The sequence below is a fragment of the Simochromis diagramma genome, unplaced genomic scaffold (assembly GCF_900408965.1).
Source record: "Simochromis diagramma unplaced genomic scaffold, fSimDia1.1 OVJJ01000131.1, whole genome shotgun sequence".
Classification (NCBI taxonomy): domain Eukaryota; kingdom Metazoa; phylum Chordata; class Actinopteri; order Cichliformes; family Cichlidae; genus Simochromis; species Simochromis diagramma.
In genome coordinates, this window is record NW_024387200.1 from 7,094,051 (window position 1) to 7,118,712 (window position 24,662).

Genomic DNA, 24,662 nt, shown 5'->3' on the forward strand with positions numbered 1-24,662 from the left:
CAAATTTTGTATCCCACCTCTCAGCTCCATGACAACCAGGATAGGCTCCAGCCTCACCACAACCCAGAAAATGATAAATATGGATGGATGGATGGATGGATGGATGGATGGAGCATCCATTTTAATGCATATGTGCAAAACGTAGGAGAGTACGCACACACAGAAAGAAACATATAATTAAACTATCATCATCCGATTCAAATAGATGCTCCAATGGGTTAAGTACAGTAATCCATGATATGGAGTCTACAATGTAAGAGTGAGATTTTCCTTATATTATTAGTCAGAGAATTTGTATCAGTTCAGCATGATGCAGATGGATCCTGTGTTCTGCAGACAGTAAGTAAACATCTGTATACTTACATAACATCACACAAATACAACAAATTGCCATAAAGGCAGGCAGTAGCTTTTGCGTATAGTTTGAGGACTGGATGACCTTTGTGGTCAGTAAACTCTCATGTAGTATGTTTTGCACATTGTACTCTGGAAATACGGAGACTGAATGCAACATGTGAACTTGTAATCTTCCATGTTTAAGTCTCAAATACTCACACACAGTCCAACACACAAATACAGTACATAACAATACAATACACCAGAGGTGTGTCGTGCAGTGCTCTGCACATTTGTGTTCAGAGGTAGCGCACCTGCCCGGGCATCATGCTGTCCGCGGTGCTGAAACTGTGACGTAGACCGTTCTGTTAATCACGCATCCTCTCTTCTCCTGCCATTTTTGTGCTACTGGCTAACTTGCTAATCAAGGGGTCTCCATCAGCAGGAGGCGGAGAAGACTGCAGGCGGCAGAGAGAAGCAGTCAAATCAAAGGACCTGAGTCTTCCCTGGAGAATCGGGGAGTTCCCGCACACAGGAAACTCTTGTTAGAAAGGCTACACAATGTCCGATTTCGACAGCAACCCGTTCGCAGACCCGGATTTCAGCAATCCTTTTCAGGTAGCTGACACGGCTAGCTAGCAAGCAAGCAAGCTAGTATACGCTTGAAAACCCACTGAGGCCAATCTCACTTTAGCATCCCTGCTTGCAGAATGAGCTAATCATCAAATTTGATTCCTCGATAGTTTTGTAGAGGGAGTGCCGAATAATTACATGGTCACAATTCACTGTTGCTGGGGATATCTATTGTAAACGAATTTAAAGGAATTATGTCATTTGAGAACAAAGACACATTATGTCAACGTTAGCTAGCTGGATAGCATTAGCTCTGCCCACCGTCTGTAAACACTCGCTGGCCACTGCTAGCTTGATGGACAGTTTACCGGGTGGCTAGCTTAGGACAGGTGCATTTTTGTGCTCATATCACAGTGTGTTATGTACTTTCACAGTATCCAGCAAACATTTGGCTGCCTTTGCAGTCATGTAGACTAATATTTTGGAAACACAGACACTGTACATCTGTTTTCGATGTTAAGCAAGGGAACAAGCTATTAATTTCTGCTACAGCTTGTATTTTATTCCACCTTTTATAAACCACACGCTTCCAGAAATCTTAAGGCTTTAATTTCAAGCAACTGTTGAGTCCCCTTTACTTGAAGCTGTGTTTATCAGGGTGTTTAAACTTGCGCGTTTTTAGCTTTTCACAAAACATGGTGGAAAGCCTTAATATTAGTAGAATACCATCATTAAAGTGAGACATTTACATGTTGTTTATGTAAACTTCTCACCGCTGATTTTCAGAAACTAAAGACCGTCTAACGGCATCTTGTGAATGAAGCTTTTGGTCTTGCAGTTTTAGTTTTAACTCCCTAAATTCCTATGTGGACCTCTCTGCCCTGTAGGATCCTTCGGTGACCCAGGTGACACGATCTGCCCCTCCTGGTGGTCTGGAGGAGTATAACCCCTTCACAGACGCCAGAACGGTCAGCTTTACGGGCAACTTCATTGATGAGTAGTGTGCATGCATGCGTTTATGTGCTTCTTAGTCAGTGACCTCGTTTTTATCCCTTACCCTCATCCTCTTTCTCTCCTCCTCCTCTCAGTCACAGAGGATTTCAGTGACAAAATATGACTGTGGCCTAATTACACTTTTTCTTAAAGCTTGCACAAATATTAACATAGAGAATCTCTGCTGGATTACAGGCAGCCCCAAGAAACACCCCCAAATCTACTCCAGCACCTTCCCAGAACACACAGCCTGCCATCATGAAGCCCACAGAAGAGCCGCCAGCTTACTCACAGCAACAGACTCAGGTAAAACACACAGGAGCATTCATATACATGTTTCACATCCAGTTTTCTTCTCATTTTTTTGTTTCAGTTAGGTTGTCAACATGTTTTTGTCATTTGCAATTCAAACTAAACATATTTGGTTAGTCGCACTATGTTTTTTCTCATTTTTCTACTAAGTTAATAATATAAAAAGAGCCGTGAGTGTGTTATAGCCATTAAACACACAGTGCCCAATGTGCAAGTGCTGAAAAGTAATTGAAAACATGGCTGTGAAACATTTCTTGGGAAGCAGTGTGTTAACATCAGTTAATGTCTAGCTTGGAGTTGATGAAGAGATGGAGTTTTTTGTTAGTATGACAAGTAAAGAGAGTCAGAGTGCAAGTGAGGTAGATAAGAGAGAAAAATCTGTCAGACAGAGGTGGACATCAACAGCTGGACACAAATGTGTAGATCATTGCAAAATTCCTGTCTATTCTTGTCCTGTTACATCCATCACGTCTTGTCTTGTTTATTTAACTGGAGCAAGTTCAGCACTAGATACAAACCGCTGAGGATACTCATTAACAGAAGGTCCAGAAGGACGCAAAAAAATCAAAGAAAATTTTGGCTTGATGGCGTTGTTTTTTCAGTCTCAAATTTTATCTGTGAAGAATGGTGGAGGTTTTGTTATTGGGGTTTATACGGATCCCAAGGGAACTCTAACTCTGACATTAATCTTTGATTTTATTGCTGACAGAAGCAACGGGATGAACCTGAATTTACAGTCAAAGCAGCTAAAATGCACTTTAGAGGGAAGATGTTGAAGTTTCCACAGACTAAAGACTTTTCAGAAAGATTAATTTACTGGTCTGAGAAAAAACTCAAGGGAGTCAACTAGGACTGTAGAACTTAAACATTATTAATAGAAATACTGCTTATGTTTTTAAGAGCTACTTTAAACAGTTAATCACATTCTTTGAAAATAAGTAGTATTTTTAATCTTGCTGAATAAGTGGTACTTTGCACATCTTACACACAGTGCTGGATACGTTTGAAAACATGGGCTAATGTTAGCAGTCTCTCCAACAGCAGACGTCTTTCCTTACATGTCTGTGCAGAATGTAGTTGTACATTTTTCCAATCAAGTGGTTATAAGCTCTCGACACAGCCTAGATACGAGTGGGCTGCAAACTCACACTAGTTTGCGCAGCTGTCTGTCTCATTTCCCACCTGCTTGTTTACAATTTCCCATCAGAGAAAGAGAGAGGCGCTGCTTTCTATGGTGGGTCGCTTTAGTTAACCAGCATTTCTGTTGCAGACTAGCAAAAGCAGCAGTGTTCAAATATCCTTTTTTTAGCTATCTCTGTAGATCCCTGTGTACAAAAAAGAAGAGTTAAAGGTGGCTAGCGAGTCCCAGAGAACCTAGACTTTGGGCTCTATGTGTTAAAGGTGATCAAAATTGAAAAAGAACCAAAAATGTGCAACTGTCCCCATACCTGCAACACTACAACACTCTGTCCTTTCCTCTTGTTCTTCATATACTTATCTGATTTCTGATGGCCCATCAGCGGCGTAATGAGGTACTGCCTTTTCATTTAATGTTTCCTGCACCCTTTTATGTCACTGTCTTGAATAGTGTGGATCCATTCAATGACCCTTTTCCACCTGTAGCATCACTTTAGAGTTGTATAGAACTAGCTGTTAGAGGCAAGTGAGTGAACTGCAGTTGTTGATACGTTTTAAAATCAGAGCCCGTATTTTCCCTTGTTAAACTAACATGTCTGAGCTTTCCCTGAGTGACAAAACCTTTACTTACATCATTGGACTTCACGTCATACTGGACCTCTGTCAGATGTTGGATTGTGAGCTTTAAGATCACATCTGTGTTTGTCTCAGGACCAAGCGCGTGCTCAGGCTGAGTTGTTGAGAAGGCAGGAAGAGCTGGAGAAGAAAGCAGCAGAGCTCGATCGTCGAGAGAGAGAGTTACAGTCCCACGGAGCCGTCGGAGGTCAGTCAGTCCATCAGTTACCCATTTGAATCACTCGCACGCTTCAACCTCAAAGTCTGAATTCTGGGTCCCACTCAGAGCTGGACTAGCAACAGCGCTGATCTAAAAGTTGACTTCTTACCTTGACACTAACATATCGGGCGTGGCGCACAATTTGTGAAGAGCATTTTAATTCTGTGCAGGTACAGTTTTACACAAGTATGGAACAGGAAATGTTCCAGTTTAAGTTTTGCACTGTGCCAAAAAATGTCCAGTTGATCAAATGGACCAAAGTGTGTTGCTGTGTGTGAGTGCATGTGTGTGAGTGCATGTGTATGTGCGTGTGGTGCAGGATGGGAGTGAAAGCGACACACAAGCTATATATCTTAGTGAATGTCTGATTTACAAAATTGGAGATTTAATACAAGTTGCATAAAATAAATAAATGGTGATTGACAAACACAGTTTTAAAACGTAAAAGAAAGTATTTCTCTGTATTTGAATTAAGAAGGCATAATGTTATAGTGCATGTTCATGTTTAAATGTACATAGGACAAATCTAATTGAAGTAGAATTGAATAGACTGAATGAAACACTCATACTTTATTCACATTTACTAATTGTAGGATAATGTCCGTGGTGATAATAACTTGTAACGTATTTTTTTCTGCCTTGTTAAGATTCTTGCAAACAAATCTGTTAGTATATTTAATAATATTTTAGCTTCAGATGAAAAAGCTCAACATCCAACCACTGCTTCGTTTCTCCACGCAGGGCGGAAGAACAACTGGCCTCCACTACCGGAGAAGTTCCCTGTTGGTCCATGTTTTTACCACGACATTGCAGTGGACATCCCTGTAGAGTTCCAGAAGACTGTAAAGATTATGTACAACCTTTGGATGTGTAAGTGTACTATTTAGCACACCTCATCAATTTCTTTCTAAATTAACCACATCAAGTGGTTAATGATGCAAGTTACCTAAGAAACATCAAACGTTTGGTCATTCACAAGAATCTGTATAGAAAATGTTGCTTAGTATAAGTTTAGGTTTAATCTGAGGTTCTTTGTCATCTTTGTTTATCAGTCCATGCAGGCACGCTCTTTGTGAACATGTTTGGCTGTTTGGCCTGGTTCTGTGTGGATCCAACTCGTGGCGTAGATTTTGGCCTGGCTATGCTCTGGTTTCTGCTTTTTACCCCATGTTCTTTCGTCTGCTGGTACAGACCGCTTTACGGGGCTTTCAGGTAAGCTGAAACATGAAAAGCCAAAAAGAAAAACACTGCCTTTCCACTGATATTTGGGGTCCAAGTCTCTATAAATATGTGGGTTCCGTTTTTATAGTTGAAATACAATAAATTGTATACACAGGAAGGTTGGAAAAAGACACCAAAAAAAGAGATTAGGAGAGTAGGTCTAGGTGAACACAGAGCTACAGGTATGTTCTCCAAAATCATTTCTGCTTTATCTCCTGTGTCTGTGGCCGATCAAGGCTATCTTAAATAAAAACACTTACTGCCTGTCTTCTTCTTAAAGGAGCAGCTCAGGGATTTAAAGTCCCCTTACAGAAAACCTGTGTGCCCAGAAGAACAAGCTCACACAGCATTTCTCAAACATCACAAACTCTCAGCTTCTATAAAAACTGAACAGATGTGCACCTTCCTTTTAACACACATAAATTAACTTAAGATAAAGTTAATAGTGTTCCAAATATGAAACTGGTAAAAAGAGTTGGGCAGCTGACTTTGCCATGTTCTTACCGTGCACTCGACTATTTCACGCATAAAGGCTTTGAGAGAATGAGGGAAGGATTAAGTAATTAATGTTTAATGGAGGATGAACTAGTGGCACAGTTTGACTTTATTCCCTCCACATTGCTCTCTTACCGTTTCTTTTTTTTCCACCGTAGGAGCGACAGTTCGTTCCGCTTCTTTGTCTTCTTCTTCGTCTACATCTGTCAGTTTGGAGTTCACGTTCTACAAACCATTGGCATCACTGGTTGGGGAACATGGTGAGTATTTTGTACTTGAGCTGATCCAGGCACCGTAGATCAGTGTGCACTGAAGATCACATTGTCATCTTGGTTTTTTCCTTTGTCTTGCCAGTGGTTGGATCGCAGCTCTAACTGGCCTGAACACCAGTATCCCTGTAGGAATCATCATGTTACTCATCGCAGCCCTCTTTACTGCTCTGTCTGTGGGCTCCCTCATTATGTTTAAAAAGGTAACACAACACAAAGACGGCATCCTTACTGTGACAAAGGATATTATTAGTAAAAGGTTTTGCTGTGACAATATTGGGGAGAGGACATAGAGACGCTTCAAAAGTGAGATGTGGCACTCTGAGAAATCAGTGGGAGAATTTTGGAATGCCAAAGATGGCAGGAGTGCCGAGCAAATCGACAGCTGAAGCGGGAAATATGAGAGCCAGTTGGGCAGTGGCAGACAGATCTACTTGTAACTGTAGTAAAGAGTTAGGGTAGTGTACTCTATAATATCTGCTCTCTGGATTGCAACCTAAACGAGGTCATGATGTTCTGTATTTCGCATTTTGGGCAAAGTCACCAAATCAAATGTAAATGAAGATTCAACCAATTCAGTTTTTATGTGAAGTTGACCTCCGAAATTAAAGTTATGGCTCGTTCTCCATTCATTTTAATTGGGGCTTTGGTTTTATTAGCTTGGAATAAGTGCCCGCAAATGTTGCCAGGATGGCTGCCAATAAAGAAGACTTGCTTCTACGAGGACTTAAGTGGACAGAAAAGAGGGAAACATCTAAACTAGGGATCTAAAACTACAGCCCACTATGATCCTAAGTTGGCCCTTTAGTAGTGTATCTCCTCCTTTCTCTCACTATAAATTTAATCCTTGTGATAGCTTAGAACAAAGAAAAAGAAGTGCAGTCTCCACAGTGTGACTCAGTTTTTCTATTTGATAAAAAAAATGTTCTTGTAGTAAATGAAACAAATCTGTTACAAAACTGCTTTTTTGACTGTTAAATCAACAAAATTTCAAAAGTTTTTATCAATTTGCAGAAAAGTCTCTTTAAAATCTTTTTTTAGTTTATAGTGAAAGATCAGAGAGTTTTTACTTTGCTGGTGTTTTTAAAAAAAAATCTGAAATTAATGCCACTCTCCACATTCTCCAGAGCTGTCCGGTGGACCAGATTGTATTTTTTTTCCCAGCCCATTCTGGCCCCTTATGTTTGACACCCCTGGTCTACATCATCTTGTAGTGTGTTAGAAATAAGAATAGTGCTGTATTCCAAGAAGAATCAGTGCTATGACTGGACAGGAAGAGAAACATCTTTCCTATCGTGCTGTGCTGCAGTTCTTTTGGTAAATTTAAACCAAATAAATTGATTGCAACTAATTCCTTGTCTTCTTTCCACAGGTGCACGCGCTCTATCGCACCACCGGTGCTAGTTTTGAGAAAGCCCAGCAAGAGTTTGCGACCGGGGTCATGTCTAACAAGACCGTTCAGACTGCAGCTGCCAACGCTGCAGCCAATGCTGCATCCAACGCTGCTCGCGGGGCCTTCAAAGCTCATCCATAAACAGATGTGGTACACGTGCTCAGTGCTCATTTAAACACACACACACACACGCATATACTTAAACACACACACACACACACACACAGAAAAAATGGAGATGCACAACTCTGGCCCTGCTGGTCCTCGGATCAAATTGATAATATTTGTGAATGCTTGCCCTGCACCGACACACTTTGCTTAAAAAGTGTGAAGCAAAATAACGGAAAAAACGATCGGAGTTGTCCATCTTCACTTTAAATCATATATCAGCTCTGCTGCATCCACCAGGTCAGCTTTTCAGTCAGGTGACTATCTGCTCACATCCCACAAAACATCCAGCAAGTGACTCAAGGTGTGCTCCGACTGTGTGAGATTTCATCGCACACGCTTGCGCACTCCTTTACTCTCCTTGTTCGTCTGTCCCCTCGAGGTGATCCTAGGTCAGGTAAAGGTCGCAGCTCGACCATACCTTATTTCTGTGAGGGTGATGACCCCGAAACAGCTTCCTGCCTGATAAATGAAAAGTGATCTGACCGTGGTGTTTTGCACATAGTTTGGTTTTCTTGCCCGTATACTGAAAGTGGCTGGGCCTCTGTGCGAATGTCTGCTTCACTCCAAGAAAATTGTGGCTCTGATTTCTTTCTTCTTCTTCTTTTTTTTTTTAATATAATCCAGTGCTCCGTCATTAAGCTCTGAAAGGTAAATGGTACCTTGTCCTATATCTGTGCTTTTGTTGTGAGACAAGTACCATTCTTGTTATAGTAAAAAAACAAAACAAAACAAAAAAATCACAAGAATAGGAAAATGTCTGTATGTTCTTATATAAGGACCTGCCCCCCCCCCAAACAACACCTGCCAGGTGAGCCATTTTTTTCCTGCTCTGTGTGCTACTTTGATTGACAACGTGGGCTGGGTCAGCATCTCTAGATTTGACAGCATGATAGCGGCATGCATGTTTAGCACACCCAAGGTAGCTAAGTCTTTGGCAAAGTCATTCTTCCCACTTCCTTTTGGTCCCAGCTACAAGGAGCTGGTTTTCGGTGAATGTCTGCCTACTTATTCTCCCTCGGTTTTGCTGTGAGGGCTGTTTGCATGTCTCGGTGGCTGCCTGACAGAAGATGACGGTTAAGAGAAGAAAATTGGAGGGAAAAGGGGAATGAAAATTGAATATTAGCTTTTTTTTTCCCCCTTATGTGTGTATTAACGCAAAAACTGTGTGGCCCTCGGTTGTTTTTGTAGCTCCTCATACTCGAAAACTAACGCTGCTATGAATCTCAGAGGCGCTCAGTCGTGGCCTCCCGCTGTCGTGTTTCCTATTGAAAAGGATGCGTACCATTCATAGGGATCAGACCTGCCTTTTCTCACAGAAGAATCACTGTCCACAGTTCTGGATAAAGTGATAAAGCTATCATTTTTCCTGAGATTAACCTGCATACATAAACTTGTAAAAAAAACATTGACACCGTGTATATGTACACTACATAGGCTAACACTCCATTTTTGTTTTCCTCGGTCAGTAGTGAATTACTGGCATTTGAAGTTTTATAGCCAAAATAAGCATTAATATAACAGAAGATTGGACTTTGGGTGCCGTCACTATGATACACTAATTTATCTACAATAATAACAGTGTTATCCAGCACCAAGTTGTACAGACTACTGTCACTGATGTGAAATATGGATGTGGGTTTCTTTATTTTTTTTTCTTTGTGCTTTAGCACCTCTCATGATGTTGGTGAGTGTGTGAAGATGTGCATGGCAGAAGACGGGTGATAACTGGCACTACTGTTATTAAAAATGTATAGCCTGAACTTTATCGTGGACGAAATGCTGTCAGTGTTAGCTAGCTGAGGCTCGGTAATTTGTCCTGAAAGAATAAGCCTAGATCTCTGCAGTATTCTTTTGATTTGGACGTAATTTCATCGAAATTCATTGCACATTTCTTGTTTTATGTTGAACGTAGCGCAAGAGAAAAAATGTTTTTATTTATGGTGTAATTTAAACTGTTTGCATTTTGTTTCCTTTTTGGTTTGTGTGGGTTTTTTAATGACACTGTCATAGCATCAGCTAGATTTAAAGTTTTCTTTTTTAAAGTGTTTAATGACTTTGCAACTTGACCTTGCAAGAGGTGTGCTTGTCGTACGAGGATGTGTGTTTATGGTCGGTATGAAAGAGGAAAAAAAAATAAAATAAGCTCCCTCAAGTGTTATTCTATGTCCTGAAAAGCTGTGAGAAATCTACCAAATGTCCATACAGATTTGTTTTCAAATCTCAGTTTGTGGTGTGATCCCTTTCCATGTTTTATTTTGAGGTATTCTTTTTCCTTACATACACCCACATGAGTCCCATCTATCTATAGTTTCAAACAGTTGTTTTACAAAGCCATGCTGGAGTGGGTAATTTCTTGATGTATTTGATGAGCTGGTCAGCAGTACAGAACAATGTGTTTGAAGTTTGCCAACACAAAACTGTGTTTTGGACCTGTGACTATGTTATTTCACTGAATCAGAGAAAAAGAGAAAAAACTCATCCAGAAAGGGACACTTGTATATTTTGTAAAGTTGAAAAATCGATCCCCATTATCAAATCACGTGTAAAAAGAAGTAATGCACTCTTGTCTGGCCTTTGTCGCATGTGAAATAGTTTGAGTTTTGTATATTTATGGTATTAACATGAAATAAAATTTCAAAGAAATGATTGTGGATTTGTTATATAATTACAAATTTATCCTCTTGCTGTGATTTAAAAAAAAAAAAAAAAAAAAAAAAAGCATTAAGAATAACCATGGAGAAGAGTATCTGCTCAAATTTAACCTGTGTCAAAATGAGGAAGGAAAGATGGTCTCGGAATTTCAGAAACTGCCGTTTTACTGGGAATTTCCCACACAACCATCTCTAAGGTTTACAGAGGATGGACTGAAAAAGAGAAAATAATCTGTGAGCCGTAGTTCTCTAGGCAAAGATTGTGCTGATGCATGCAGAGGTCAGTGGAGAATGATTCAGCTTGAAGCAGTGTGACCAAAGGCAACAGTAACTCTCACATCTTGGTTGTAACCGCTTGTTATAATGAACCAAAGTATGCAGAAGATAATCTCTGAGCATACGACACATTAAACCTTGAAGCAGATGTGCTACAGATGTCACTCAGCTAACTAAAACTTGCTCTACCATTTGCAAGACTGTAGGCTCATTATCATGACAATTTCTTTTATTCATACATCCATTCATTTATTTATTTTACTGGTCATGTTTGAATACAAATTACTTCTTTTTGGTGGCATACTAAAAAAAGTTTAAGAACCACTTAGACTCTGAAGCCCGTGACACAGTTTGCAGGGTATCATACATACATGCTTAGAGATGAAAAGATTCACGAGATTTTCAAAAGTTAAACAAATGGATTTAATATAAAATTTAAAAATTGCCAGTAAAAAACAAACAAACAAACTTGTTAATCATCTCATATCACTTCAGATTTACCTCACAAGCCTCTTTTAACACTGTTATGAGCTAATGTCCACCGTCCGTCTCCAGGGGTCAGTGTTTCATCAGGAAGTCTTGGCACAGTAGAAACAGAGTTTACACATTTCTAACACAGAGTAAAGAAGTCCTGCTTTATTTAAGCACGGGTTCTCTGTCCTCAGATATATCACCCTCTCATACACGAAGCCTCATACAGTGTTCCACTTATACTCTTTTGTTAATGTAACAAAAATAGCAGACAGTATATATTTAATCACAGTCATACTATGTGTTTGGATGTAAATCCATATCACAAGTTCACTTTCATTCTGCCTACTTGCTCTCAGAAAACAACACTAATGGAATTATTGCACATCTACAATGAATAAAAGCACTCCATCACATGAATCCTAACATATACAGAAACATTTAAATGGATGAATTAGAAATTAATACAATATGCAGCAATGTGAAATGATTTAAAGGCCGAGTGCAAAATAAAATAGGTTCCAATTGGAAAACCATCAAACTGCGATGGAGGTTCACTTTAATCAGCTTTGCAAAAGTGTCCAAATCACTCACGAGTGGGAATGAAGTGTAATGACCCAGTGGGAGGTTTTTTCAATCCTTATCTTTTCCTTTTGGGCACCTTCACAAAGCCAGACTTGTGTTTATGGCTTTCTGCATGTCATACGGTATTTCATGATAAACCACCTGCTTTATCTTGCTGCTTTAGCCCGTCACGAAGCCACACACAATGAAACATCTGGCAGAGCTCTGTTTTCTTTTGTTTGTTTCTGCATACGCACACACAAACGGTTATTAAGCTACACAATCAGTTAAACAGGAGGAGCTCCCTTTGAAACTAAAAATCCCTTCTGTGGTGATTTTCAACTTAAAGCGTTTAAAAAGAGTCTCAATGTCCTGCTACTACAGAATCAGAGCACATAGGCATTTAAGAAACCTCAAGTTAATGTCTATCACCAGAAGTGGCAAAAGTACAGATTTTCTTTACTCAAGCATTATTATTAATAAAATATTTGTACAAGAACGTTGCTGGGTGTTTGAGTTGTTGAATCTGGTAGTGGTTAGTGATCGAACCCTATGAATGAACATAATGATGGTTAAAACAAATAAACTGGCTTTCTGGCCGTTTTTAACATGTTAAATCTAAAAACCTATCCACTGCCAATCCAATTTATTTCACTAACCTCCTGCTATTCCAGCAAAAAATTTAAAAAAAACTTATAAGTATATAAGTATTCCTCCTTCTCCAGCTTTACCAGAGATTTTTAAACTGAAGTTCTAAAAGGGGGGAAGCATTTTATTCCCTTTTCAACTGCTCATCAGGTAGTCTCCATCACAAGAGAGTAATTTTTTTTTAAAAAGTCGGGGGGGCGTTATTAAGGCCGTTTACAACAATCAGCTGATTTTATCCAGACTATCACGAGGGGGGAAGAAAATCCCCACTGAGAAACATCTGTCCTCCCTCCACGAAGTTGTAGTCCACATCAGAGAAATTACACCGTGGGTGATCTTCTGCAGCTTCCCAGGTTTTCTAAAGGCTCAGAGCAGGCAGATCAGACTTTTCCCATCCTCAATCTCCTCCTGAACTTTATCGCTGGAAGTAGCGATCTCGGCCTGTGCAGACAGAACGGCACACAGGAAGGTTGCTAGCGTTCCTCCTATCGCTGTGTAGAACGCCCAGCCAAGTGAACAATTAAATGGTCGAAACGGCAACGCATCGGCGCCACAGTAGAACTTCACCTTCTCTGAACCCCAACCAGCAGGGTACAGCATGAGGCCGACCATCAGTAACAGGCCTGGAGGAAGAGCAGGTGATGATATGAGGGGTTTAGTCATGTCAGAGCTGAAGGTTTGAACAAATCGCAGTGCAGGTGGGAGAATAGTGAGTCAACTTTGCTAAAGACAACACCAATTTTTCAGCTGACGAGCTGATTTGTAATGGGTGGAGAGAACTCCTTTGACCCTCATCCTCAGTGGTGATATCACGTAATTACAGACTACCTACTCAATAAAGCTGGGCAGTCAAACCCGCCTGTGTGATTCATTGCAAAATATACAGTGGTAAGATTAATAAACTTGGGAAAGTATGATGAACATCAGATGTTGTAAAGTCAGATGTTGTAACTTGCCAACACAAAAGCAGTACTGACATTCCTTACAGACTATGGCATGATTTCAAAACTGAGCTCGAACAGCCTTGCTTGCACAGACTTGATGTGATAGACGCTATACTGGCATATTAGCAATAGCTCTGGAGCAAGTGATATGCAGCTCCTCAGTTTCTTGAATTTGACCATGATTCAGCACTGCTATTCTTGAAATCAGTTCCTGTAACATACAACATCTAGTATTAATGGTGAATGAACCCAGTAGATTCATGGCAATGAAAAAAAAAAAAAAAAAACAAAACAACTTATATTCATGTATTTGTTGTATGTTTGTAGCCTCATGGCAAGTCAGCTATAATAAGTTCAAGCCCACTGCAACCCTAAATTCAATAAACAATTATGGAGGGTTGGTTTGCAGGCTTGTTATTTTTCTAAGAGTAAATATATACGGAAACTCAGAAACTTTGTGTCTGGACTCAAAAATGAATCTGTCTTGGTTGAGACTGGTCTTTTTAATAACTCCTTCTGTTTATAATGTTGTTATTTTACTACTTTATTTGACACCTGACTGTGTTATAGTATATTAATTGTTTATTTTTATTGCCATTTGCTGGATTGAGGTATGATTTCTGCCACCTATCCAACAACTATTCTTCATCTTCATCTTTCACGGGCGGTCGTTGCTCAAGAGTTGGCAGTTTGCCTTGTAATTGGAAGGTTGCCGGTTCGAGCCCCAGCTCCAGTGGTCAGAGGGCCTGGTGGTGCCAGTGTCCAGCAGCCACGCCTCTGGGGCCCCCCAGGGCAGCTGTGGCTACAATGTAGCTTGCCATCACCAGTGTGTGAATGTGTGTGTGAATGTGTGGATGACTGACTGTGTAAAGTGCTTTGGGGTCCATAGGGACTGAGTAAAGCGCTATACAAATACAGACCATTTACCATCTATTTGTGTCATATTTGTATAAATCATAACGACCAATAAATATGAACACTTAAAAAAAATGTTTTTCACTGAGAAAACATAGGGAATTGTAATTCCCCCCCGTATTTAAGTTTCTTTTTAAAAAAAAGAAGGCTAGAAATGGCCAGCAGAGGGCGACTTACATGGTTACAAAAAGATGTCCTGATCTCACAAAAACCCTTTTATGGTGAGTTTATGGTCCCAATTTTTAGTTTCAGTTTTTTATTATTATTATTATTTAATAGAACATGATTTCAGTTTGTGTCTTTTTAAAAAAAAAAAAAAAAAATTAATCTATATTTATTTTCATTTTGTATACTATGAGATAAAAACCTAAAAAAAAAACTTAGATATGTAATTTCTGAAATCAGTTTTCATTGATATTTTGTAAACAGTAGACTACATACTAGTATACTCTGGGGTGACCCCTTAATCTGACTGGTAACTGGTTTTACTCCAGCAACTTTATTATATATGCCCTTTCATACTATAATTTATTTATGTCATAAAATAAAAAACATTTCAATTTAGTGGAAGCTGTCCTCAGAGCATAGTTTACATATATATGAAGGTGGGAGGGGGCACATGATTACTTTCTGTAACAAAGATACTTAACACATACATACAGATTCACAATTTACCTGCAACAGCCTGAAGCAGTCCACAGATGTTGAATATGCTCTTCTTCAGGATGCTCTGAAAACACAGGCTGAAGATGGAGATAAAGGCCACACACCCAAGCACTAATGTCCCCGCTGCCAGAAACAACATGGCAGCCTGCCAGAAGCCGCTGGCCACTTCTCCAAATGTCGTGGCATAAGGCCCACAGTTCACCTGCGAGGTCCCAATACGAAGGCAGCGGTTGTAAAGGCCGAGAGATGGCCGGTACTCTGAGTCCACTCCTGCCCTGGTCCCGCTGGTGTCATTCCGAGGCGATCCCAGCAACCAATCCGGGCTCATGAATGCGATGAGCTCAGCAAAGGCCACTACAATGCTGAGTAGGGTCCACAGCATGGAACGGCATGTTACAATAACATGGCACATGGCTTTAGCTCAGAGAAGGTAAAAAACAATGATGAAAAACTTAATAAAAATTCTTGAAGCCCTTTAAGCTATTGGAGAGTTTCAGTTTCCTTCCTTAGAAAGAGAAAGGTCTGTTAGGTTCCCTGCGCAGATCCAGATGGGCTGCTGATCTTATCCTCTCAGAGCAGATGTTGTCCCTTCTCTCACCTCTTCTTTGCCTTCTTCCTCTTTGAGGTAATGTTTGGCTTCAGACATCCCAAATGGCAACAGCGCACCAAATCAGCTTCCTTTAGTCATGATACCGCCTGAACAGCAAGCCTAAATGAACAGAGACACACTGAAGTCAGCAACACAACAAGGACAGGGTGTAAGAAACATCTACAAATGATTCTCCAGCAACTATGAATCATCACGCTCCTCCTTAGGCTTTCCAGATGACAAACAGTGTCCAATTTGTACCCTCTGTCATCAAACATTCATCCTTACCAAAAACCTACTCCCAAAGCGCTACTTTAAAGTCACAAACAGCTTGTTATGAGTGTGTAATAAGGCAAACTTCCCAGTGTGTGCTAGAACAGTCATGATGAATCACAATGCAGAGTTTATTCTGTCCTCGTTTTACTCATGGTAGACATCTGGCTGGTTGATTTTATCTGCAATGGGATAGAAACTGTGTGTTTTGCCACTAAGCAGGTGTTAGCGCAGAGCAGTACAAAACTCTGTTACAGCATGCCACATTTGACAGAATCAAACAAAAGCCACTTTCAGTATTCACTAAAGTGGGTGGCTCCACATTTTTGATTTGGTAGATTTTATTTTTGGCCAGATGCCTTTCCTGATGCAACCCCCGAGGAATTTGTGTCTCCTCCTGGAATCAAACCATGAATCTTTCACTTGGGAAATGTGTAAACCACTACACTATGGAACCACTGATAGAATCACACAATATAATGTGCCATATCCTCGCCGCTGTCACAGGCAGACACGACATCAATGGGATCCTTCAGTTCACTGCTTAAATTACAGCCTGAATAAATGAATGTACATCAGCATTAGTTACTGGCTTTCATTAAGCTTAGCAAAGCAAAATGCATTTCTTTGTTCTTTATTCAACAGAAATAAAATCTGTATTCGTGCAATGGGCAGAAGTCCCAACAATCAATGGCACTGTTGCTGCATTATGATTTACTTGCTGTGACCAGATTGGCCTCGACGCATCCTTGGTCTTAGGGGAGCAATGAAGTTTCTTGGAAACCCTCTGATGTCATGAACCAGCTGCATGATACATACAGAAAAATATGCAGGATGTGTTATCTTCACTATCTTGGCAGATCTCACTGGTAGATCCAAGGGAAACCTGTGTCTGTGCATTCCCCCAGACAATATTTAAAGATTTTGTAAAAAATAAACTAAACTAACTAAACCTTCATTCATTTTCTAGTTCTGCAAAAGCAAAGAACTAAAAAAAAAATTCATGTCTTTTGTACAAAGGGAGTGGGAGATATTTCAGAGATCTCAAAATCTGGAACCATAAAACCAAACGAATATTTTTGGCACAGCTTGGCACCACTGGAGTTAAGACAGAAGGGGTTCTCCCGTCTGTATCAGTTATGAGAAACCATTAGTCAGGCACTTTATAGAGCCATAACTTTCACATAGAAGGGAGGAGAGGCTTGTTTAACTAATAGGAGTCAATGTTATTGCTCTAATTCTTGCTGAATGTGTCATTTTGCCAGTGATGAAAAGTTCAGCACAAAAAAAAATTAATTAAGAGCTGTAAGTCACTCTGGTGACCTGCCAGGAATACTCCAAGTACAGCACCAGGAATCACATAATCAACCATCCAGCCTCAATTAAAGGCGATAAATCATTACACCACATCTGTCACGATCCAAGTCATTTCAAGGCAAAACACTTCAGGAATTTCCAGACCAAGTATTATCTGTTACCCCTACACTGAATCACGTGAAGTCAGGATTAACCAGATCATAACAACAAAGTCGAAGCATGACGACATTTGAGTAGCAGGTATGAGATTTGGAACGGTTAAGCCGTGATTCAGTTCAGGGGGATTCAGTCATGTCTGCAGTCCCCTGTTGTGTTTGAAAGTCATGGCAGGATGTGTTTGTAGCTTGTGCACAAGTCTGCTTTGATTTTACTTGGACGGTGAAGCCGTCTTAAAGATTCCTAGTTAAATCTCATCTCGTCTGCTTGTGCTTGAGCAGAATTTTAGTGCTTCGGGACACTTGAACTTTATTCTCTTACTACTATCTCACACACTAATTAGAGATCACACAAAATTCCAGCTAAAATACACCGTCTACAAATAATTACCCAGAGGGAGGTTAAACAGAGGGAGTGCATTTCAATTACAACTGGGCTGAGTAGAGATGAAGAAGATCCGCCAACATCACTGGTCGTTTTCAGCCCCATAAGGAAATGGCAGAAATAAACAGGAAGCAAACAGGAAGCATCAGTGTCTGTGCAAACGTTTTAGAGATTCACTCATGCATTGTGAGGATGACCTGTCAAACTACCCATCTAAACACAGTGTGTCTGAATGAGCTGTGAATCCGAATTTCAGGGAATTGTAGCTGTAAAGAAAAGACAGAGAACAATATAAGCAGGTATTTGAAGTGTGTTTATGTGTTTGAGGATGGTTTAGGGAGTGCCCTATTCTATTACAGTCCTTGAGATTGTTCCAGGCCTCTTCACACACAATGGCTCCTTATTGTTATCACAGTTTCCATTTGGCAGTCATATCACACAACAGCACTCACCGCACAGGCAACTTTTTAGCTCTATTTATAGAAATCATTACAATACAGAAATGTTGTTTTTAAGTGCGTGTGCATTGTGAGAAAATCAATGCGTGTTAATGTGGCTCTTTCAAGCGCACATAACCATGTGCGTACATTTGTTTGCATGAGCTTTTGTTTTTGGCTACACAGTCTACACTTTTAGTTCCTCTGGAGTTTGAGCCGTCTGTTTGCAGCTGATTATAACCCATCCAGCCTGAGCATGGTGCTCTCTGTTAAGACTACAATGCCCACAAATTAGCAGCTCTGTACAGAGATGGAGCCTACAAAACATACCTCGTCGAGGCAGTCAGCAGGCACCGTGTGATCTCTCTCAGCTACTACAGGAAACCTCTTCACTCACAGCTCGTCTTCCGCTCTCTAGTCTCAAAGAGTGCTGTCAGAATTAAGCCTTAAAAAGTTAATGTTACACTTTTATTAGGACCAAGTATTTTGAAGTATTATCTATGCTTGTATTTAACTCAAAAATGTAGAGAGCATACAAATTAATCTGCAAGAAACTTTTGCAGTAACTCATTAGTACCAACTTGTTGATAGGCATTTGCCTGAGTCTGTGGATGTATGCATGTATATATATGCACATTCTGTGCATAAGAGTGCTTACTGCAGTATTGTTGAGAGAGCATAAAGGTCACTACATCCTGAAATTGATGAATACTTTCCGCTTGTTTGGTGGTTGTTCTGGGAAAGCGCTTGAACAGCACTTCCTCAGCAAGGTCAAGATTTTCTGTGTGTTTATATGAGCACTGGGGAGGAGTATTTTACACTTAACGGCACATCAGACACTCAGAATTATGACTTATTCATAACCCGGTGATCAAGGCGCTGTGGGTGAGAGGCCTTTGCTTCCCTGTTGCTTTTGATAGATACATATCTTGAAACAGGCAGATCTTTGTTACTGCAGTTCTCTCTGTGCTTGTGGAGTCGCTCTCATATGCATCATCCCCAACACCGACAGACCGTGGAGACTCTTTCATGAATCCTCCCTGATGCAGAGTTTGATGTTACGGTAGATATGCAACAGGATGAAAGATGTTCAGCGGTAATGTGGTTCTGGATCTGATCTCGACCTGCTTTATCCCACGCTGCTCTCCTGTCCTGACACAAACCAAGCCTGCTGCACAGCATTACAAGCATGTAGAGAGGGCCCCGAGCCAACTTACACACAGCCTTCTAATACTTCATTCAACAAGCCAACATGAACAGTCTCCTTGCTGCTACGAGACAAACTTTCTCTCATGGAATTTACAAAAAATGCAGTCTGTGGGCCAACAGCCAGCCATGTGGACCACAGGTTAGACATGAAACCTGTTGTCCAAGCAGTTTGTATGCCCAGTAAAGTTTCTACTAATGAAACGAAATGTCCGTTTGACTCCAAGCCCCAGATAAAGCAGCAGATACATATGTGGGTCAGTCAGCTAGCCGTTAGAGGAAGCCGCTGAGGAGTTAATTGGTCTGAGATATCAGCAACAGTGCTGGTATCATGCCAAGGTGCTGAGGTAATGAGTGCAGGCCACTGTAGTCTGTTCTGAAGGGTGAAAAGTGAATGAGGACTGAAGGTGGGTGGTTAAGAGATCTAAAGCATGCTGACCCAGATTATTTGGTAAAGGGAGGATAGACACAGCCCTTAAAATGGGAAACAAAGTCCATTCATTGAAGATGTGAGAGACAATGAAAATGCTATTGTTTTTCTGTGATGAGCCTGTTTAGAAAAGCATGTTTGAGCTGGTAGATCAGCCGCCCACAGCAGATGACCCCCCCCCATTAATTTGGATAGAGATCCCCCAGTAGCAAATTTTTCATAACCTAAACCATAAGCCCTAAGTCGAGCTCTGCTCTGCGCTGCTCCTCTGGAAGTAAGGGCCTCATAAAAGGCTGACTCACTATCTTTAGGGCAACACAAGGGCTCATACAATATGTGAACAGCAAGCACACTCAAATGATAAAACTTTCTGTCTGCATCATCACAAATTAGGAAAATGAAAAATAAATATGATACTAAAGCAGTTTGATGCCAGTCAGAGTTGGGCGGGATCAAACGTGTCCTTCTACCATAAAAGAATGCAAGCAGCTGAGCTCCATATGACGCAAGTGAGAATGGAGCAACGCATCCACCACCCACGCCGGAAAAAATATATTAACCGCATGTCTTTATTTTCCCAATTAATTCCAGTACATTATTAATAAAAGCTTCTTGGTGCTTCATCAAGACTCATCATCACTTGTGGCCTTCAGTGTAGACTTGTAAACTTTTATCACTGCTCATTTTTATCTGCTGAACAAAAACACATCAACGCCACGCTCTCTTCACCTCCAACAAACTTGTGAAACCAAGACCATGTTTACCATCGCAAATGTCAGCTGTTTAAACGAAAAATTAAGAATGAAAAATAAGAGGAGATGTTGCAAACAGAATTAATACGTTTTACCTAGTCCTTTGATTGCCACACCTAAACTTATAGACTCAGGGGATTAACCATCCACCTTACTGCAGTGTGTGCTTCAACAAGAGAGCAGAGAGCACCCAAGAGTGCGTCACACAAGGCATACCAAGCATAAAAGACAATAAGCGCAAAGATAAGTTTGATTTCTTTGGTTTACTTGCTCAATTGTCCCAGATATTATGAAACAAGAGCTGTTCTCATCAAGAATTCTCTCTTGCTAACCATAACCATGTGAGCTGCTGCTTTTGCTGCCCTCCATAAAGAGCGGAATGAAAGAGCTGCAGGAGGAGAAAATGTTTCCCATGGATAGGCATTTACCACAATTTGTGTCTCATAAAGTCTGCCACTGAGTGATGGCCACCATCAAATGCATGTTTAGCGCTCCAGAGTGAGTTAGATTTATTTTGCAGGCCCAGATTAAACACAATAAAACATTTCAAGCTGCAGAAGACTATTACCGCTGATGAACAAACGCCAGCAGTTCTAACTTTCATATACAACCACTGGACCTAAGGTTTCGATGACAATAGAGGGGCCCAAAAATGTAAACAATAAGTCAACAGCGAGAAGCCCTCCAACATCATGCCATAACAATAGATCCCACTTCACTGACAAACAAACACAAATACACAATCATAAACTGTCCCAGCCTGTGCTCACTCAACCTGGCTATAATCGCATCAAAAAAAAAAAACAAACACATGACTTCCCCACAGAAAAGTATCAGCCAGGCTCATTTGTGCGCATGTGTGTGTGTGGATGTGCCAAAAAACAGAAGAAAAATCAGCCGTCTTCATCTGGTAGAATTCAACTCAACAAAGGCAACACAAAGCCATGCCGACACCATTCCCCCCCCTTACTCACTCTACCTCTCCAAGACATGCCACCGTTGGCCCAGAATGCACTTCTTCACTCTCAAAAACAGGTCGCCATGGCCCCTAACCTATTCAATCTGTGCAACACCCCGGCCTCTCACTCCCCATGCAAACTCTGTTGTAGCCTCACAGTTTGTGATGCACAAAGTCAGTAAGTGACCCTCACATTTCACTTACACAAAGACATGCATGACGCGGGCTGGCTCTACCCCTTCAGCCGTCCCGCTCTCCAGTTTGTTTCTGAAAGGATGATTGACATACACACAATCTATTCCTTTCTTTTCTATTTTTTCCTTTCCTTAAAAGATCATAAGAGCTTTGGCATGTTAATTAGATTTGTATTCTATAAAACTACTATAAACACTAATATATCCATTTGGAAAGGATTTAAATACTAAAATCCCTTCAAATCCTTGTTTGTATATGTATGTGACATTTCCTCTCACTGCATTCACACTCTGAGATTTACATTCAGTTAGCAATGAGAAATGTATCAAAACACACGGACGAAAACAATAATTACAAGGAGGTAAAAACAAAAAAGGCCACACAACACAACTATGTTAGTCTATGAAAAGAGTTCCATAAATAACTTGAGTATCCAGCTGTGGCTGCCTCTAAAGGTTTACATATCAAAGAATGCATGAAGGACAGTTTACAATCACACTCAGTAGAGAACAGGAGTCTCCCAGAAGGAAGCAAAATCTAAAGGACAGCAACAATGTGAAGAACTGTGTGGCGTAACTGGATATAATAATGGTTTTATCTACAATAATTAGAAGTCTGTCAATCGTGACCCTGACTCATCACTTATGCTTATGTTAAAAACTAGTTTTATCACAGCCTGATAAAAACCTCAATAAATAAATATGACTTACGATATTTCCTGCATTCACTAGAAGCACAGCTTGTATTTTCACCGAAAAAAAAAGCAAAGAAAAAGACATCTCCCTTGGCTATCATCAGCACATTGCTCCATTCAATGACACCTAACAAGTTTGCGCTTGTCAAAACTCACTCATAGGAAAAGAGGGCAGGCTAGAGCAATCACACTGAAGGAAATTACGGCAGAACTACATAATCTTTTAAAAGGTCACTGGAATTTGTTGAACATTGTACGTGTAAGTGCAAAAAATGCAGTACTGATCATTGGATATGAGTCACAATGAGAAGTCCTCACTGAAAGTTAGTCATAACCCACTTTTGTCATTATTATTGCTAAAGTTTGTTCTTGATGTCAGCTTGAGTAAACACTGCAGATGTTTCTTGATTTGTTTGGTTTATGATGTAGCACCACTTCCCCTCACAGTGCAACAGTGTGTCAGGCAGAGAGAATATTACTCCCTGGGTGGCTTTCCAAAGATGGACCTCCACCCTGCACCGCACTTCAAGGACACGGGGTTGTGGTGGAAAGGGAAGGGGACAAAGGGCTGCTGTGCGGACATGTGCGAAATACAGATAAAGAGGTGAAAACCATTAAAATATTGACGTTTTCAACCGCTGCCACATGCTGTATCAGAACACGGAGCCAGCTGCAAGTGCAGATAGTTCACTCTTTGAATAAATGCGGTCTTAACGCACAATCCTCCAAGAAGTCTTAAAGTGGCAACATGCCTGTGTATTACAACTCAGCGAAGCATGCGAACTCCAAAAACGTACAGCTGCGAATAATCAATGAAAAGCTTTCCGACGAAAGAAATCAGCTGACACATGAACGTTAGGCTGAGCAGCGATTGATTTACAGCTGTGCTTTAATGGCATTTTCAGCAGTGAGATTCACATCTGCCGGCCAAAAGCTGTGTCATTGCTACAAACTCTTCTACTTACCGAAGTCGAAAAGCGGAGAAGTTTTGAAACACTGCTTCGTTTCCCGGGGCAGCCCAGCTTTCCAAGCACTCATTCACTCCTTTCTTCGGGACTCTCTCCTTCTCCCTCCCACAAACCCGCCCCGCTACCATCTGACGCCATCCTTTCTCCCCCCGTTTACGCCCCTCTCTCGCCTCCCCCTCTCGCTCCCATCCCCCACCCCTGCCGTGTGCCACAGAGAAAGTAGACGAAAAGTTGTAGCGATGATTAGAAAAAAAATTACTATTTCCTGGATGTTCGTATTCTCAGCTCTTCAATTAAACGCGTCGAGAACGATCTACGCACTCCTTTTTTGTCTGTGCAATGAAATTCAGTTTTTTAAATCTTAATGGGTACTGCTAAAAACACATAAGTGTAGACATATCATATATTGCGTATATTTAGGTGAGATATCATTTTACATAATGTTATTTTACTGGGATATTTGATTATTTATGTTCAGTCTGACCAATGAAATAGTCCTGGATAAATATTATCATTATGAAAAAACAATTTTGCCTCACATACTTAAAGTGCGCCGTTCATGCTTTTTATGTTGAGGTCAACATACGTTTGAGTAATCCATGTGAGTCAAAAGCCTTTTTTTTGGTGTTGCCTCTGTATGATGTTACAAAAACAGAGCGATATACCTAATATTGGCCTCGCAGACACACAGCTCTGGCTGTGATTACAGCAGCAGCTGTTCAAAGCTTTTGTTTATGAGGAGGGGCCAATAAGAAGAAAGAAAGAGAGCTGCTAAAGTGGTTTAAGACACAGGATGAGAGGATAAGCTGGGTGGCAGCACTGAGGCTGAGTATGAAAAAGATAAGGAATTATTAAAAAGGGAAACTATATGGAGCTGTACATGAGAATAAGAAGTTCTCCTTAAAAAGCTGACAACAGATAAACACTTTGCTTGTGATGACTTGTGATTTGGATTTTGACTTTAACGCAACAGTTCAGCAACAAGATATCATCCTGAAACCAGTTTGCCAAATATGGAGCTAAAACCAGGAGCTGTTGGTTTAGTTTAATAAAACACTGTGTAAACAAAAAAACAGAAAAACAAAAGGTTTTAAACTGGCTTTTATGAGACCACGATAACTGTTTTAATCATTTTTATCAAATATTTCTTTAAATGCATAACATTGTTACCAAAATCTTTAAGGAGTAAGGGTTTGTGATTTGAATGTTTATAAATGGTTTAAAGCGCTTGAGCTGATGGCAGCTGGACTCCTTTTAGATTCTTGTATATGTTTTCTTCAAGCTTTTTCTGAGTTGAAGATGCCTTTCAGATAAGAGACTAAACATCTTCAACAACCTGAAAGAAGTTTAGTTGCCTTTGATTTGAGTACTTTAGACTTAACATGACTGAACTGGAAGACTGAGAACCTCAACGGATGATGCTTGTGAATGGT

At 40.5% G+C, this 24,662-nt stretch overlaps 2 protein-coding genes across 3 annotated transcripts; one reads left to right on the forward strand and one right to left on the reverse strand.

The window, feature by feature from the left end:
* Positions 1-702: 702 nt before the first annotated feature.
* Positions 703-10,378, forward strand: LOC120745699 (secretory carrier-associated membrane protein 1-like). 2 transcript variants are annotated; one of them, XM_040050764.1, is made up of 9 exons: positions 705-954; positions 1,797-1,877; positions 2,098-2,208; positions 4,063-4,174; positions 4,928-5,056; positions 5,239-5,398; positions 6,061-6,162; positions 6,257-6,374; positions 7,544-10,378. In XM_040050764.1, exons 1-9 carry the CDS (start codon positions 898-900, stop codon positions 7,703-7,705), a joined length of 1,032 nt encoding a protein of 343 aa, XP_039906698.1. In that variant the 5' UTR covers positions 705-897; the 3' UTR covers positions 7,706-10,378. The 2 variants fall into 2 exon arrangements, with proteins under 2 accessions (XP_039906699.1, XP_039906698.1); XM_040050765.1 differs by lacking the exon at positions 1,797-1,877 and having other exon boundaries at positions 703-954.
* Positions 10,379-11,283: 905 nt separating this feature from the next.
* Positions 11,284-23,353, reverse strand: LOC120745700 (LHFPL tetraspan subfamily member 2a protein-like). Its single transcript, XM_040050767.1, has 3 exons — positions 23,227-23,353; positions 14,880-15,579; positions 11,284-12,968 (listed from the first exon to the last, which is right to left on the reverse strand). The coding sequence occupies exons 2-3, from the start codon at positions 15,280-15,282 to the stop codon at positions 12,712-12,714; spliced, it is 660 nt and encodes a 219-aa protein (XP_039906701.1). The 5' UTR covers positions 15,283-15,579; positions 23,227-23,353; the 3' UTR covers positions 11,284-12,711.
* Between the last annotated feature and the right edge of the window lie 1,309 nt (positions 23,354-24,662).